Genomic DNA, 13,868 nt, shown 5'->3' on the forward strand with positions numbered 1-13,868 from the left:
TTTTGTTGGTAAAGGCCTGGCTTGGCTGGAGCTGCGAGCAGGAGAGGCTAGAGGCTGCACTAATGAAGCCAAAAGAGAGTGGGAGCCGGGCCACCAGAAAGGGGTTAGGCATGGCTGTGGACCTGCGCACAGGTAGAAGGTTTTGAGGTAGGGTTTTGCTCTATAAACCAGCTTAATATAGAACTTTCTGTCCTTAGTTCAAATTTACGGTGATTCTACTGCCTCAGCCTCCCAAGTTCTGGGATTTATAGGTGTGGGCACCATTCCTGGCCTTAGTTAAATGTTCTTCATGAAAGAAAATAAAATCTGCCACTAGTGATTCTTTCAAAGGGAGTAAGGGAGGGTGTCATCTTGGCCTTTAATAAAGAAAGGAAAACCTTAAATATGTCTTTGAAAGTGTACATAATAATTGACATTTAGACCTTTTTAGCGATTTTTCAAGTGTTCTGTAAAATCTAAGATTTTGTTTGAAAGAATTTTCAGGAATGTTGCAGGCAAGCAATTGGCCACATACTGCTGAGCTGGTGGCTCTGCTGCTGGAGAAATACAACTAGCAATTATCAACTTTCTTAAGTTCTTTTTGTATGTGTATTCTCCATGTCTGTAGACTATAAATACATAGGGAAACATACATGTATGTGCCCATATAAGCAAAACCAGTGGTTGGTTAGAAGTGAGGTATGGAGAAGAGTGAACTGAAGCTTTTCTCTGTGCTTTATGTTGTTTAACATCAAGGGCCTTCATTTCGCAGGTAAAATCAGAAAGAGAAAGGTTGGGAATGTAGTTCAGAGTATGTGCTTAACATGCTCAGGGCCCTCTCTAGTCCCCAAATAAATATGTAAATAAGCAAATAGGTAAAACAAAATGAAACAAAACAGTATATGGCAATTCTAAAGTGTAGCTTGTTGGGACTAGAAAGATAGCCCAGTGGTCACGAGCATGCAGTGGACCTGGGTTCAGTTTCCAGTACCCGCACGGTGGCTCACAACTGTCCATGACTCCCTTTCCGGGAGATGTAACACCTTATTCAGACCTCCATGAGAACTAGGCATGCATGCAGTGCACATATATACAGCAGGCAAAACATGAGGAAATACATTTGGGAAAAAGTTTGTTTTTCTACCCCTTTCTGAAGTGAGGGACAGAGAGAGAGAGAGAGAGAGAGAGAGAGAGAGAGAGAGAGAGAGAGTGTGTGTGTGTGTGTGTGTGTGTGTGTGTGTGTACACAGTAAATTGAACCTAGGGTTCCACTTATCCTACCACACATTTGAACATTGTGCTACCCCATAGCAATACTGTTTCATTATTTTGACTTTAAAGCAGAGTTTTAAAGACTAAAACAACTGACAATTTTATTTCACATTTTATAATGCAAGTGACAACACAACTTCACTTTTTTTTTATCCTTATTCCCTCTTTCACAACTATTGTCTTGTTAGGAAGGGGGACTTTGTTTTTGTTTTTGTTTTTTTTTTAAATCATGAAGCTAAAACACACTCAGGCTCAGCACTAAGATCTGAGGAAACAGAACAAGTAATACCAAACTAATAAGGAACCCATCTGCTCTATATCTGTCTAGCTGGGTCATGCCAGTCCCAGTGGGCACTGTCATAGTGCTAATGGGAGGTCTCATAATTGGAGATGTTGGGACCATGGATATGTGCTTGGCCCTATTCCAGCAGCCAGTCCCTTGGGCATCCTCCAAGGAGGAGGAGGGTCTATTGTTGGCATCATGGGAGGGTCTGTCAGTGGGGTGTAGTACCATACCAGGGTAAGAAGGACCAGAGACTGTGGAGAAGCAGGGTCATGGTCCCTGCAGAAGGAGGAGTAGAGAAAGAGCTGGAGGTATCTTTAGTTGTTGAAATGTAGCTGCTATTTTGTCAATCAGGCCCTTGGCCGCTCTTTCATCTCTTCTTGGTAGCAGTCTTTCACGTTTTCTTAGTGTTTTCTACCACTGTAGTAATGTGTCTTTCTCATAGAGAATCATGGGTAAGGTATGTATTTGTGGTGACTTGAATAAGAATGTCTCCCATAGGCTCACAGATGCAAATGCTTGGTCACCAGAGAGTGGCCCTGTTTGAAAGGATTGGAAGGTGTGGCCTTGTTGGAGGAAGTGAGGTTTCAAAAGCCCAAGCCAAGCCTAGCATCTCTCTCCAGGCCAGCAGATATAATAACTCTCAGCTATTTTTTCTAGCACCATTTCTGCTTGTGTGCCATTATGATGATAATGGACTAAACCTCTGAAATTATGATCAAGCCCACAATGAAATCCTTCCTTGTATATGACTTGACTTGGTCAAAGTGTCTCTTCAAATAGAATGCTGACTGAGATGGTATTACAGTAAGTCACGTCAAAACTTGAGCATGTTGCTCTGCATGGGAAGTGATTAAAGCGGAATTTTAAAAAGTGGAAATGTGCAAATAATAAACAAATAATATATGTTTAATATATAAAACACTAAGGAATATTTATTTTGTTTGTGTGTTTATATATATATGTATATGTTTAGGATGGTATATGTATGTGTATTATATGTACATGGGCGTGTGGCTATATGTACCACTATGCTTGTTTGGGGATGAGAGGATGATAGTGGGCATCCTGTTCTGTCACTCTCTGCTCAATTCCTTTGAGGTGGTATCTCACTGACCCTGGAGCTAGGTAGTAGCTATCAAGCCTCTCCAGTCCTCACCTCTGTTCCCCACAGCACGAGGGTTAGAGATGCCTATGTGCCGATGCCCAACTTTTTACTTGGATCTGAACTCAGGTCCTCATTTTGTATAAAATAAGTGTGCCTACCCATTGATCTATCTTTTCAGCCTAAATATGAATATTTTAGAAATATTAAGATATTTAACATCTATTCTGAATAACTGAATTATTAATTGAATCTAGTCTCTAATGCCTGGAAATAAGGAATTTTTGAGGCTTTGTACTTTTAATATTTCATATGATTCTTTCCTTATAAACTATAATTGATTAAAAATGTTCATTTTCAACTTCTGTAGTCGAGGTCTCTTCTAACCTCAAGTTGTAGTAGAAATGAAATATTCCCTTTACCTCCAAGTTCAGAGTGGTTTTTCTTAAGGTTTCGTTGATCTTGGGAGTGACTGCTATGCTCTGTGAAATTTTTTGTCATTAAGATTTTAAAATTTACAATGATTTAGAGTGTATATTTTTTTGTGTATGAGAGAGAGGTCGGGAAATAGAAAGGGGGGAGAGGGGGAGAAAGGGAGGGAGGGGCAGGCCAATGTTGGATGTTTTCCTCAGTTGCCCTCCACCTTATGTTTTGAGATGAGGTCTCTCAGTGAATCTGGGCTCACATGTTATCCAGGCACTTTTACTAGGTAGTGTCAGAGCATCCTTCTGTCTCTGTTTCCTCAGTAATGGGATTACAGTATTGCGCCACCACACCCAGCTTTTCTGTGGCTGCTGGAAGCCCAAACTCATGTCTTCATACAAACACTTTCCTGACTGAGCTATCGCTTCAGCCCCATTTTGGCATTTTGAGTTGGGGATGCTTGGAACATTTTGGAAGTGCCATGATAGTGCATAGGGAAGCCTTGTCATTCCTCATCTCTTCTGTGTTCCTTTCTTTTTAGTACTTCATTCAATTTATTTACTCTTTATAGTTCTATAATTGATAATCGTCTTGGTTATCTATGTCTGAAAAGTAATTGCCAAATAAAAATGGTATTCCAAAGTTTTGTTTTCTATGAAATTGTAAGTATCAATGAAAATTTCATCCCCAATCCTCAATCCTACATTGAAGGGCAGATGCGTAGATTTGAATACTACCTTAAATATTATGTTTTCTTTCTTTCTTTACTTCCTTTTGAGAATTTCATACAGGAATACCATGTTTACAGCATTTCCCTCCCTTTGTCTCCCTACTCTAGTTCTTTCTGTCTCCCCCAATTCCTTTCACATTCATGACCCCTTCTTGTTTAACTATTATTATTACTACTATTACTACTATTGCTACATTATGTTCTTTCTTTATAGGTGTGAGAGTTGTGTGGACTTACTGTTTGTAAGAGGAGCTGGAAACTGTCCGGAGTGTGGCACTCCACTGAGAAAGAGCAACTTTAGGGTACAGCTCTTTGAAGATCCCACTGTTGACAAGGAGGTTGAAATTCGGAAAAAAGTACTAAAGATGTAAGTGTTACTGTCATGGGGTTTGGCTAGCAAAGAAAACAAAAACAGTTATTTCAATAGTCGCTATTATTATTTGCTTACGTAATTTTGAATAAACTGGCAAGTAACAAAGTAGTTATAAAATCATCTATATACTTGTTTTACAAAATTTGTTGAGTTTATAGAGAACTGTATAATATCTAACCTTTGTTAAAGGAAAGCCTTCTTGATGTCTTCACAGTTTGTTTATTTGCTATTTATTACTTGTCAAATAAATATCTGTTTTATGTATTAGCAGTAATTAAGATATGTATAAAATAACTGTAAACCTTCCCATGGCTTACTAATAAAGTAGCATAGGCTATTAAAGAGGCAAATTAAAGGAGCAAACAAAACAAATTTATTATAAAGACTAAAGAGGTGACATTTAAGTGTCAGTTTGAAGCTTATTTCAACACTTAAATATTAGCTATACTTTTTTTTGGGCATGCATGTGGGTATATTTTTATGATTTGTTAGTAGTTTTGAGTTTCATTTTATTTGCCCTTTTGTTATAAGGTACTTTATTATTTTAAAATTAATACATTTTCTTAAGGTTTTGTTTTGGTTTTGGGGATTGAACCCAGTGCCTTGAGTACTCTAAGCTCTGCCTCTGAGCCGCATGTCTAGCCTGTACCTCACTTTTTTTTTTCTTTTTTCTTTTTTTCAGAGCTGGGGACTGAACCCAGGGCCTTGCGCGTGCTAGGCAAGCGCTCTACCACTGAGCTAAATCCCCAACCCTGTACCTCACCTCTTAATCTTTAGAAATGGTTTATTTTGTTTTTAAATTATCTGTATTGTAAGTGTGTATCTGTGTGTGGACTTACACATATGAATGCTGGTGCTCTGGGAGCCAGAGGTGCTGGTGTTAGATTCACCAGGAGCTGTGTAACAGGCAGTTGTAATGTACCAGATGGGGTGTTGGGAACTGAACTCTGGTCTTCTGCAAGAGTAGTACAGTTTCTTTTTTCTTTCCTTCTTTTCATGTCATTAGTTCATTTATAATCTTATCTAGAATGAGAGTTCAAGAGTTTAAGCCACTTTTCAGAGACCACACCTCTTGAATATTTTTCATTATCTGTTAAAATAAAGGGTGAGTTAGGCATCCTTGCCTCCCAGTTTCTTGGTGCCATACTCTGTAAAGAACGGTGCAGCAAATCTAGATCCGGCACGCAGTCCTAGCCAATTCCTCCTGGAGCCCTCCTCATAGTGTCTGGGATGGAGCATGGAGGCGGTGGGCCTCTGGTGCCCTGCCCAACATGGGGTGAAGAGAAAGAAGGCAGAAGGAATGGCCACAGCACTCAAGCTTCCTTTTTTGTGACCTTGCTATCCCAAGTGTAATACAGACCCTTAGCCACTGAGCACCTCTCTGGCCCCTTTCAGTTCTTATTTTTGGGGGTCTATATTTTACTAATGGTTTAGTAACATCTTGCTAGTTATGGTAGATTTGTAATACTTTTATCAGTGACCCAGCTGATCTTCTTTTCACTTGTATTACTTCAAAGAGCCGTCTTTTACATTCTGATCTTTCATCTTTAACTTTTTCAGTTTTGTCATTATTCACAGGTACATTACATTTACTTATTTTTGTGACCCCCACTCCCCAAATGTTGATGTTGTAGGGTTTTTTTCTCTGTGTAATCCTTGCTGTCTTGGAATTCACTCTTAGACCAGGCTGGCCTTGAACTCACTAATCTGCCTGCCTCTCCCTTCCGGGTTTGGGATTAAAGATGTGAGCCACCACTTGCTGGCACACCTAACATTTTTTAGATCATATTGTCATGAAAAAAATGAGAGTACTTTTTTCAACTGAGCTTCAGTTTTCTGGGATTAATGGCTCTATAATAAATAAGTAATATAATTTACAGTGATATGTCTTACTTAAGTTGTTTTCTAAATCCCTGAAGTAGGTCATTACATCTTTTTACCTTGGTCTTTTAAGAATTGTGCGTGCGATACTGTTCTCTCCTGATTCTACATTACTCTCTAATCATAAGAATTTGAAGAATAGTGTTTTTGAGCACATGCATAGCTCAGTGGTAAAACACATGCCTTTTGTGAACAGAAATCCACCTTCCACACCCTCCAAAAGAACCAGAAAAACAAAACAAAACAAAACCAACAACCCCCCACCCTCCAAACCCAGCTTTCATTCTTGGTTTAGTTTTAAACCTGGCATCAAGAATACAGTGTTTTACATAGTAAGCAGTCTTTTTGTATACATCATTCTTGAATTTGGTAGGGTTACGCAAGCTGGTTATATAAAATGGTCTACAATGACTTGTAATACTTTGATATTTTTCTTCTCTGTAGATACAATAAAAGGGAAGAAGATTTTCCTAGTTTAAGAGAGTATAATGATTTTCTGGAAGAAGTGGAGGAAATCGGTATGTTTTAATTTGATATGCCAGCCTTGAGAGATCTTGTGCTGTTCTCTTTTAAATGACTAGACAATGTCTCACACAAAAGGCTTCTGATGGATTTTGATGTAGTAGTGGTTGCCAATGTTCACAGGTTACTTTTTTTTTTTTGCAGTCGATTTACATTTGCCAAATTTAAATCATACTAAAGGGCATTCTTGAGTAATTTTATCTTGGAGAAATTATTAGTAGAGGTAGCATTCTTTAGCTAAGACAGAGGGTGTATGGGCACTTACCAGCTCTACCCAAGCATATAAGCAACAGGAAGTGCTTTGATCGACTTTGTAGGTGTTCTTTCTCCTCTGTCTGTGATAAGGAGATAAAAACGTTCACTGTCATTTATGCTGTCGTGTAACAGTAGGTTGGGAAGACTTTGAAGCATTTGACTGTTGAGCATTTGACTAGTCAGGGTTTTCAAGGCAGATGTTAGAATGGTCTTAGCGTTTCTTTTCAGTGTGGTGAGTCATAAGGTGTTTGCCTCATAAAAGTGTATTGTTTCTGTCTGCTTCCCCTCTGTCAGTGATGGGCTAGGAATGGACGTTTATTTCATTTTTGCTAAAGAGAGTTTCAGAACTGCTAAAAGGTATGGAAGTTGTGAAATACTGATTAAAAATTATGCTTTTTAATGTGTGATAATTAGACTTGGTGAGATGACTCAGCAGGTAAGGGTGCTTGCCACTAAGCATGAAGACTTGAGGCCTGTCTCTGCCCCCGCCCCCCCCAAAGTGGAAGGAGAGCATCAGCTCTCCAAGTTGTCCTCTGGCCGCCACATATGTGCACTAAATAAATAAATGTAAAGCACACATTAAGTAAGTAAAAATAAAACAGAAAGTTGCTGTATTTATTACAGAGTACAGGTTTAGAAATGATAAAAGGGAATAGCCTGTGAAAATTAGACTGAAACTGTGAGCGTCAAACAGTCATCTTTTTATTTTCCCAATTTAAACTTTATTATTAAAATATAATAAAAGGAATCATTAGAAAGTATTATATATAAAAGATTAGAAATTCAAATTCTTCAGAATTAGTATTACATTTTTTAAAAATTTCCTTTTAAAGTCTGAGTTATTTATTATGTCTCAGTGGGAGCATGTACAGAATACAGTAGGAACATGTGCAGAAAATAATTTAAGTATTTTTCTGATCTATTTTAGTATCTTAGAACTGGTGCTTTTTCATTCTAATGTACTCATTTGTGCTTTGTGTCTACTAGCAGCCATGAGAACCTGAGGATTGTACTAAGAAGATGGTAGAATTGTGAATGCCAATGTGTTTAGAAGTAGGCACGAGTATTAAAGGACAGAGTAAGCTTGGGAAGTATGATTATACAACATGTAGTATTTTCTTTTCTTTGAGAGGGAGTCCCACTGTTTAATGTATGTCATGTTGGCTTTGAGCTTGCAAAGAATCTTCTTGCCTCTGCTTCCCAGAGTCTGAGATTATAGGCATGAACCATCATACCTGGCCTATAATATTTTTCTCTCTTTCTGTGTATGTGTATGTTGGTATGTATACCCATGCATATGTGCATGGAGGCCAGAGGAAAGTGATGGGTATATTTCTCTGTTATTCTCTACTTCTTAAAACAGGGTTTCTTGCTGAATGTGGAGCTCACCTATTGGCTAGACTGGTTGGTGAGCAAATCCCTGGAATTTCCTGTCTCTGCATCTCAGTGCTTAGGTTACAGATTTATGCTACTGTGCCTTGGTTTTTATGTGGGTGCTGGAGATCCAAACTTCGGTTCTTATGTATGTATAGCAAGCAGTTAACCAATGAGCCACCATCTTACCCTGTATCACCAGATACAGAATCTATCAGTACATTTGACTTGAAAATGATTATGCTTTTATATATATATATATTTTTGTGAGGGTGTGTCTTTAAAGTGCGCAGAAACTCTGAACCATTGTCTAGTAGTTGTCTCATTGGAGCTTCTTACATTTCCCTGTTCTTCCATAGACTGTGCTGACTCATGCCGCAGCATAATGATGCATGGTAAATGCTCTCCATTAAAAGCTGTCTTCAAGTGCGTCTCTATTCTGCTCTCCAGCTCAGTTATACACCATAAATTATTTGCATCAGTGATCAAGCTTTCTCAGGCCAATTGTGCTTATTATATTATGTAATTTATTCCAGAATTATGTAACTATGCTTTTGTTTCCCTTTAAAAATTAGAAACAGCACTTTAGGTAGTAGTTATGATTTATATAAGAAGCCGAACTTCAAATAAAGATGAGACTTTATTCAGTTAGAGAATGACTGCTTGTCTTAAGTTTCTTTTCTATTGTTGAGATGACACTCGATGACCAAGGCACTCGATGACTTATGGAAGACAGAGTTGAATTTGGCTTATATCTTGATTTACACTCAGGAGACAGAGCACACTGGAAATGATTTGAGTCTTTTGAAACCTCAAAGGTAGTGACATAGCTCCTCTAACAAGGTCACAATCCTTCCTCATCCTTTCCAAACAGCTCCACCAACTGGGGACCCAGTATTCAAACACATGAGCCTGTGGGGGCCATTCTTACTCAAACCACCACACTGCTTTAGTTAGGGTTCCCTAAAGGAACAGAATCAGTGGAATGAAAATTATATTAATTCATTTTGTGTGTGCGTGTGTGCGTGCGTGTGTGCATGTGTGGTATATGCTATAATTAAATTAGTTTTCACTGAAATAGTAACAGTAGCTGTGTCACATCTGAGAGGCTGCAGCACTTGTAGTTTCTTGGTCCTTGAGTTTGGACTGTCTTCCACAGTCAGGGTCCCACCATGCCTGTCTCATACAGGAGAAGCTGACAGCTTGGGAGTTGCTCAGTCTATGGGGTGATGTGCCTCAATTGTCCCCATCTGCTGTGAAGACAGAGAGGGTTGGTGGATCCCCCATTCCTCAGTCAATGATAGAAACCTGGAGAAGCTGGTTCTGATAGCAACAAAGGAACTACCATCACCAGCAGCATCAGGGTAAATTCATGTGGTAGCAAGAGGGAGGCCAAGCAAGCAAAAAGTAAGTCAGCTTCCTCTTTGGGCTGCTCCTGGAAGGTGCATTTGGTGTGGCCTTTCCACTTCCAATTAGGTAATCAGTACAACTTCTCAGGCGAAGCTCCATGCTCAAATGTTTCTATGGTGGCAAACTTACATTAAAATCAACTGTCTCAAGTGCATATTTATAGTATGTATTGTTCAATTAAAATATTCTTGAGGGAGGAAGTGAGGAGGAAATCAGGGGGCAGAGAGGAGAAAAGGAGAGGAAGAGGAGAGGACTCTTCACATTACAGGGCTTCACCAGAGCAAAGGAGATACAAAATAAAGACAGTCCACAGAAGAGGAGGAGCCATTTGCAGACCATAACACTACCATTAACTACTTTAGCAATTCCTTTTCTACTGCTGTGATAAAATTCCATGACCTAGGTAACTTTGACAAGAAAGAGCTTACTTTGGCTCACTGTCCTGGAGGGATAAGAGTCCATCGTCGTCATGGTAGGGAAGCATGACAGTAAGCAGTAGACATGGTGACTCGAACCACAAGCGTGAATCAGAGAGTGCATGTGTAGGGAATGGCAAGAGTGTCATTAAGCCTTCCCAAACAGCACTACCATCTGGGACCATGCATGTCTGAGGCTATGGGGACATGTCATTCAAACCATCACATCTCCGAAATTTATACAAACCTTTAATAACTCTATGGCAAGAATGCAAATAACCTTATTAACAAGTAGACATCTCTAGAAAACTACAGATAGCTAATAGGTATCTGCAATGACCCTCAGCATCACTAATTATCAGGGAAATGCAAATTAAAATCGCAATTAGATACCACCTGTTAATTGGTCCCAGTACAAAAAAAGAGCATGCAATGTGATTGGTTTGCTAATCAGATTGCTGCAGTCCGTATGTTTACATATACCAACTATCACATTGCATCCTGTACATATATCCAGTTATTGCTTGTTAAAAAGGCTGGAGAGGTAGTTCAGTGGTTGAAAGCGGGGCTGTTCTTCAGAGCATCCAGGTTTGATTCCCAGCACTCAGGTGGCGTCACACAACTGTTTGTAACTCTGATCCCAGGACACCTTAAGCCTTCTTTTTGCCTCCAAGGCCACCGGGCAGACATGTTGCACAGATATGCACTGATACGCATGTAGGCAAAACACCCATATCTTTTGTTTTTTTGTTTTTGTTTTGTTTTGTTTTGTTTTTGAGACAGAGTTTCTCAGTATATCCTTAGCTATCCCAGAAATAGCTCTGTAGACCAAGCTGGCCTTGAATTCACAGAGATCTGCCTGTCTAAGCCTCTTGAGTGCTGGAATTAAAGGTGTGTGCCACCACTGCCTGACTAAAACACCCATACTTATTAAATTTTCAGGAGTATATATGAAATAAGAAACTGTAAACTTGGTTGTCAGTAAGGTTTAGTCGGTGGCTCATGGAGAGTCAGTGAAGTTTTTAAAAGATGGTTTCAGTAGTATGGATAAGAAGTAAGGAACTCAAGAGTAAAGAGTAGTGGTGGCCATAGTAAAGGACATTTTAGAGAATATTCACTCACTGATTTGACATTGGGAGTTAGAAAGAATAGACAGATGACTTGGAATATGACCTTGAACACTTCCGCTCAGTGGTGTAAATCAAGATAATGCAAGTTGGAGGGCTGGGAGAGCTGGCCAGGTGCCTTCTCTGCAAGCTTGAGGACCTGAGTTCAACTCCCGAGACCCAGGTGAGACGATCAGTTGTGCTGGCTGGTGTTTGTAATCCCAGCACTAAGGAGGCAGAAACAGCAGATCCATGGGGCTTGAGGCCTGCCAGCCTAATCCACGCCACACATTCTGTCTCAAACAAGGTAGATGCCAGGTCGTGATGGTGCACACCTTTGCTCTCAGCACTCAGGAGGCAGAGACAGACGAATCTCCACCAGTTCAAGGCCAGCCTGGTCTACAGAACAAGTTTCAGGACAGCCGGAGCTACACAAAGAAACTTTGTCTTTGGGGAGAAAAAAAAATTATAAGGTTGATATCCTCCATTAAATAAATGATACCTGGCATTGGGGATTTGGCTCAGTGGTAGAGCGCTTGCCCTGGATTCTGTCCTCAGCTCTGGAAAAAAAAAAAAGACAAAAATAACAGAAAATGATACCTAAACTCATCCCTTTTCCCTCAGATGCATACACACATATGTATACCTGTACTCGCTACACATCCCTTTCCCAACAAAAGGCAATGCAAGTTGTAGAATTATTATTATTTTTTAGTTGGTTTGTTTTGTCACACGGGGAGTCTGCAGAAATAAGGGTTGGAATAAAGATATTAGTTTGGTTCTACCACTTAGTTCTGTGGCGTTGTTCTGATTGTTATTGTAGGAATAAAACTGTTTCAGAGTCTTGTTTCTGTAGCTGTCTACTTTTGCTTTCAAAGATACTTTGATGCCTGTATTGACTTTCTCTATTACTCAAAGAACAAAATGTTAGTTTAGTAGACACTTACTGATGACCAGAGTGAGCTTCATACACACCATAATTTTCAAAATTCTGAGACAGGCACTTTTAGTCCTCTTGTATATACAGAACAAGCACAGAGAATCCAAGTATTATGCACAAGTTCACATTGCTAGTAAATAGTTTGCCTAGTAGACTTTTCTCGCTCACAGTGCTTTGAAAATACATGATAGGCCTAAGGAGTAGTTAGTGGTCTATGTGTGGAATATGGGGTACTGAAGAATAGTCAGAGATAAGAGTGGAGCATATAGGCTTTGGTGTGGTGTGGTAGTAAATGCATGCAAATTCTAATACCCAAAAGACTGAAGCAAGATGGTCATGAGTTATAGACCAGCCTGGGCTGCAAAGGAAACCCTGTCATAAAACAAACAAACAAAACAAACAAACAAATCAAAAAGACCTCACACCATCTACTAGCCCATCGCCAATAAGGAAGTTGTCTGGAGCTGTTTTTGAAAGGTGTGAAGAGCTGTCTTTGACTTTGGTGGTGTAGTAGAAGGGTAGGTGCTTACACATAGACTAGAGGTTTAGAGACAGGAGGTTAGCTCAGGCCAGTGTTTGAGGAGGCAGAAAATGGGGATGAAGATATATTGTTAAATAAAGGTCATTATGAATTCCTTGAATAGCATACATATAAAAATTAAAATGTGCAATTTTGAATGATGGTATCAGAAACTTACAACAGAACGTACATGTGAAGATGAGCCTTTCTGTGGCATTAACATCAGGCCCTTCTCTGTGAGCAACATGACAATAGGCACATAGAACTTTCTGTGCCTCCTTGCCCCAGGGGCCATCTCAAATATTTGTTTTTTGCTTCATAATAATCAGATTATTCTTTGAGTGCAAAAAAGACTTATTTTTAAAGGATAAGAAAGCCCAAAGGGCTTTAATTGTAAATTCAGAATGTCAAAAGACTTTAAAATTGTACTTAAATAATGTTAAATCTTCCAGAAAATATAATAGGTTTTTTGTTTGCATTTAATTCTTGATTAGAGTCAGGTCAACATCTGAGCTACAACAGCAAACAGAGGGTCAGATGATTGCTACAGAGAGTTAGTTGCTGTCCCTTCTCTGAGGCTGCCATGACATTGTGGTTCCTGCGACATGAATATGCTTGCTTCATCTAAGAGGTTTTTGTCTTAGTAATTCAATTTTATGATCCTTATTTTTGAAAGAGGTTATATTATCTGTGATCACAATTTACATCTATAAGTTTGCTAATACCTTTATTTTCTAAGTGAAAATGAAATAAACATAGTCTGTTTGCTTTTATTAGGTTTATTGTGGCATTTATAATTATAAAAGAAATTAATTTCATCTAACCATATAAATTTCACTTAGAACTGAAGTTTACTTGTTTTTCACTTATATTTAACAGCAAGTTTAAAACAGTAGTAAATAAACATTCTAGTAGGTATAACAAGACATGTACATTACAAAATTATATAGTATAGAAAGTAGACAAGTTGAAGAGACTGGTAAGAAGTAATGTTTTTTTTTAGCATTCACAGAAGGGGAATTGTTAGTGCAAAGTGAGGTAAGGAAGAGCTGATGATTAAGATGGAGATGGTGGGGGGTCAGATCTTGAGATTGACATTGTTCTCTGGGTGTAGATTGGAAAGCTGCAGTCTCAGATATGTGGAGCTTCTATAGGGGGAAGTTACTAGTTGGGCAAGCATTTGCAGAAACAACAAATTCGTTCTTGATAAAAGTTCAGAGTTTGGGATTTATCTACATCACAGTGCTGACTCTAATGATTCTTAGCCGTATACTTTGGCC

General features: G+C 39.0%; 1 protein-coding gene across 5 annotated transcripts in view; it reads left to right on the forward strand.

Moving 5' to 3' along the window:
* The window catches only part of Mnat1 (MNAT1 component of CDK activating kinase), a 157,408-nt gene that overhangs the window by 60,383 nt on the left and 83,157 nt on the right, over positions 1–13,868 (forward strand). For all 5 annotated transcript variants that reach the window (XR_015621693.1, XM_087552350.1, XM_087552349.1 and 2 more), the window contains 2 exon segments: positions 4,006–4,158; positions 6,490–6,563. Coding sequence is in view for 4 of the 5 variants with exons in the window: in XM_087552350.1 (XP_087408476.1) it covers positions 4,006–4,158; positions 6,490–6,563 (227 nt within the window). In the remaining variant the exon portion in view is untranslated.

This window comes from Rattus norvegicus, chromosome 6 (assembly GCF_021556685.1).
Source record: "Rattus norvegicus strain SHRSP/BbbUtx chromosome 6, alternate assembly SHRSP_T2T, whole genome shotgun sequence".
NCBI classification, from domain to species: Eukaryota; Metazoa; Chordata; class Mammalia; order Rodentia; family Muridae; genus Rattus; species Rattus norvegicus.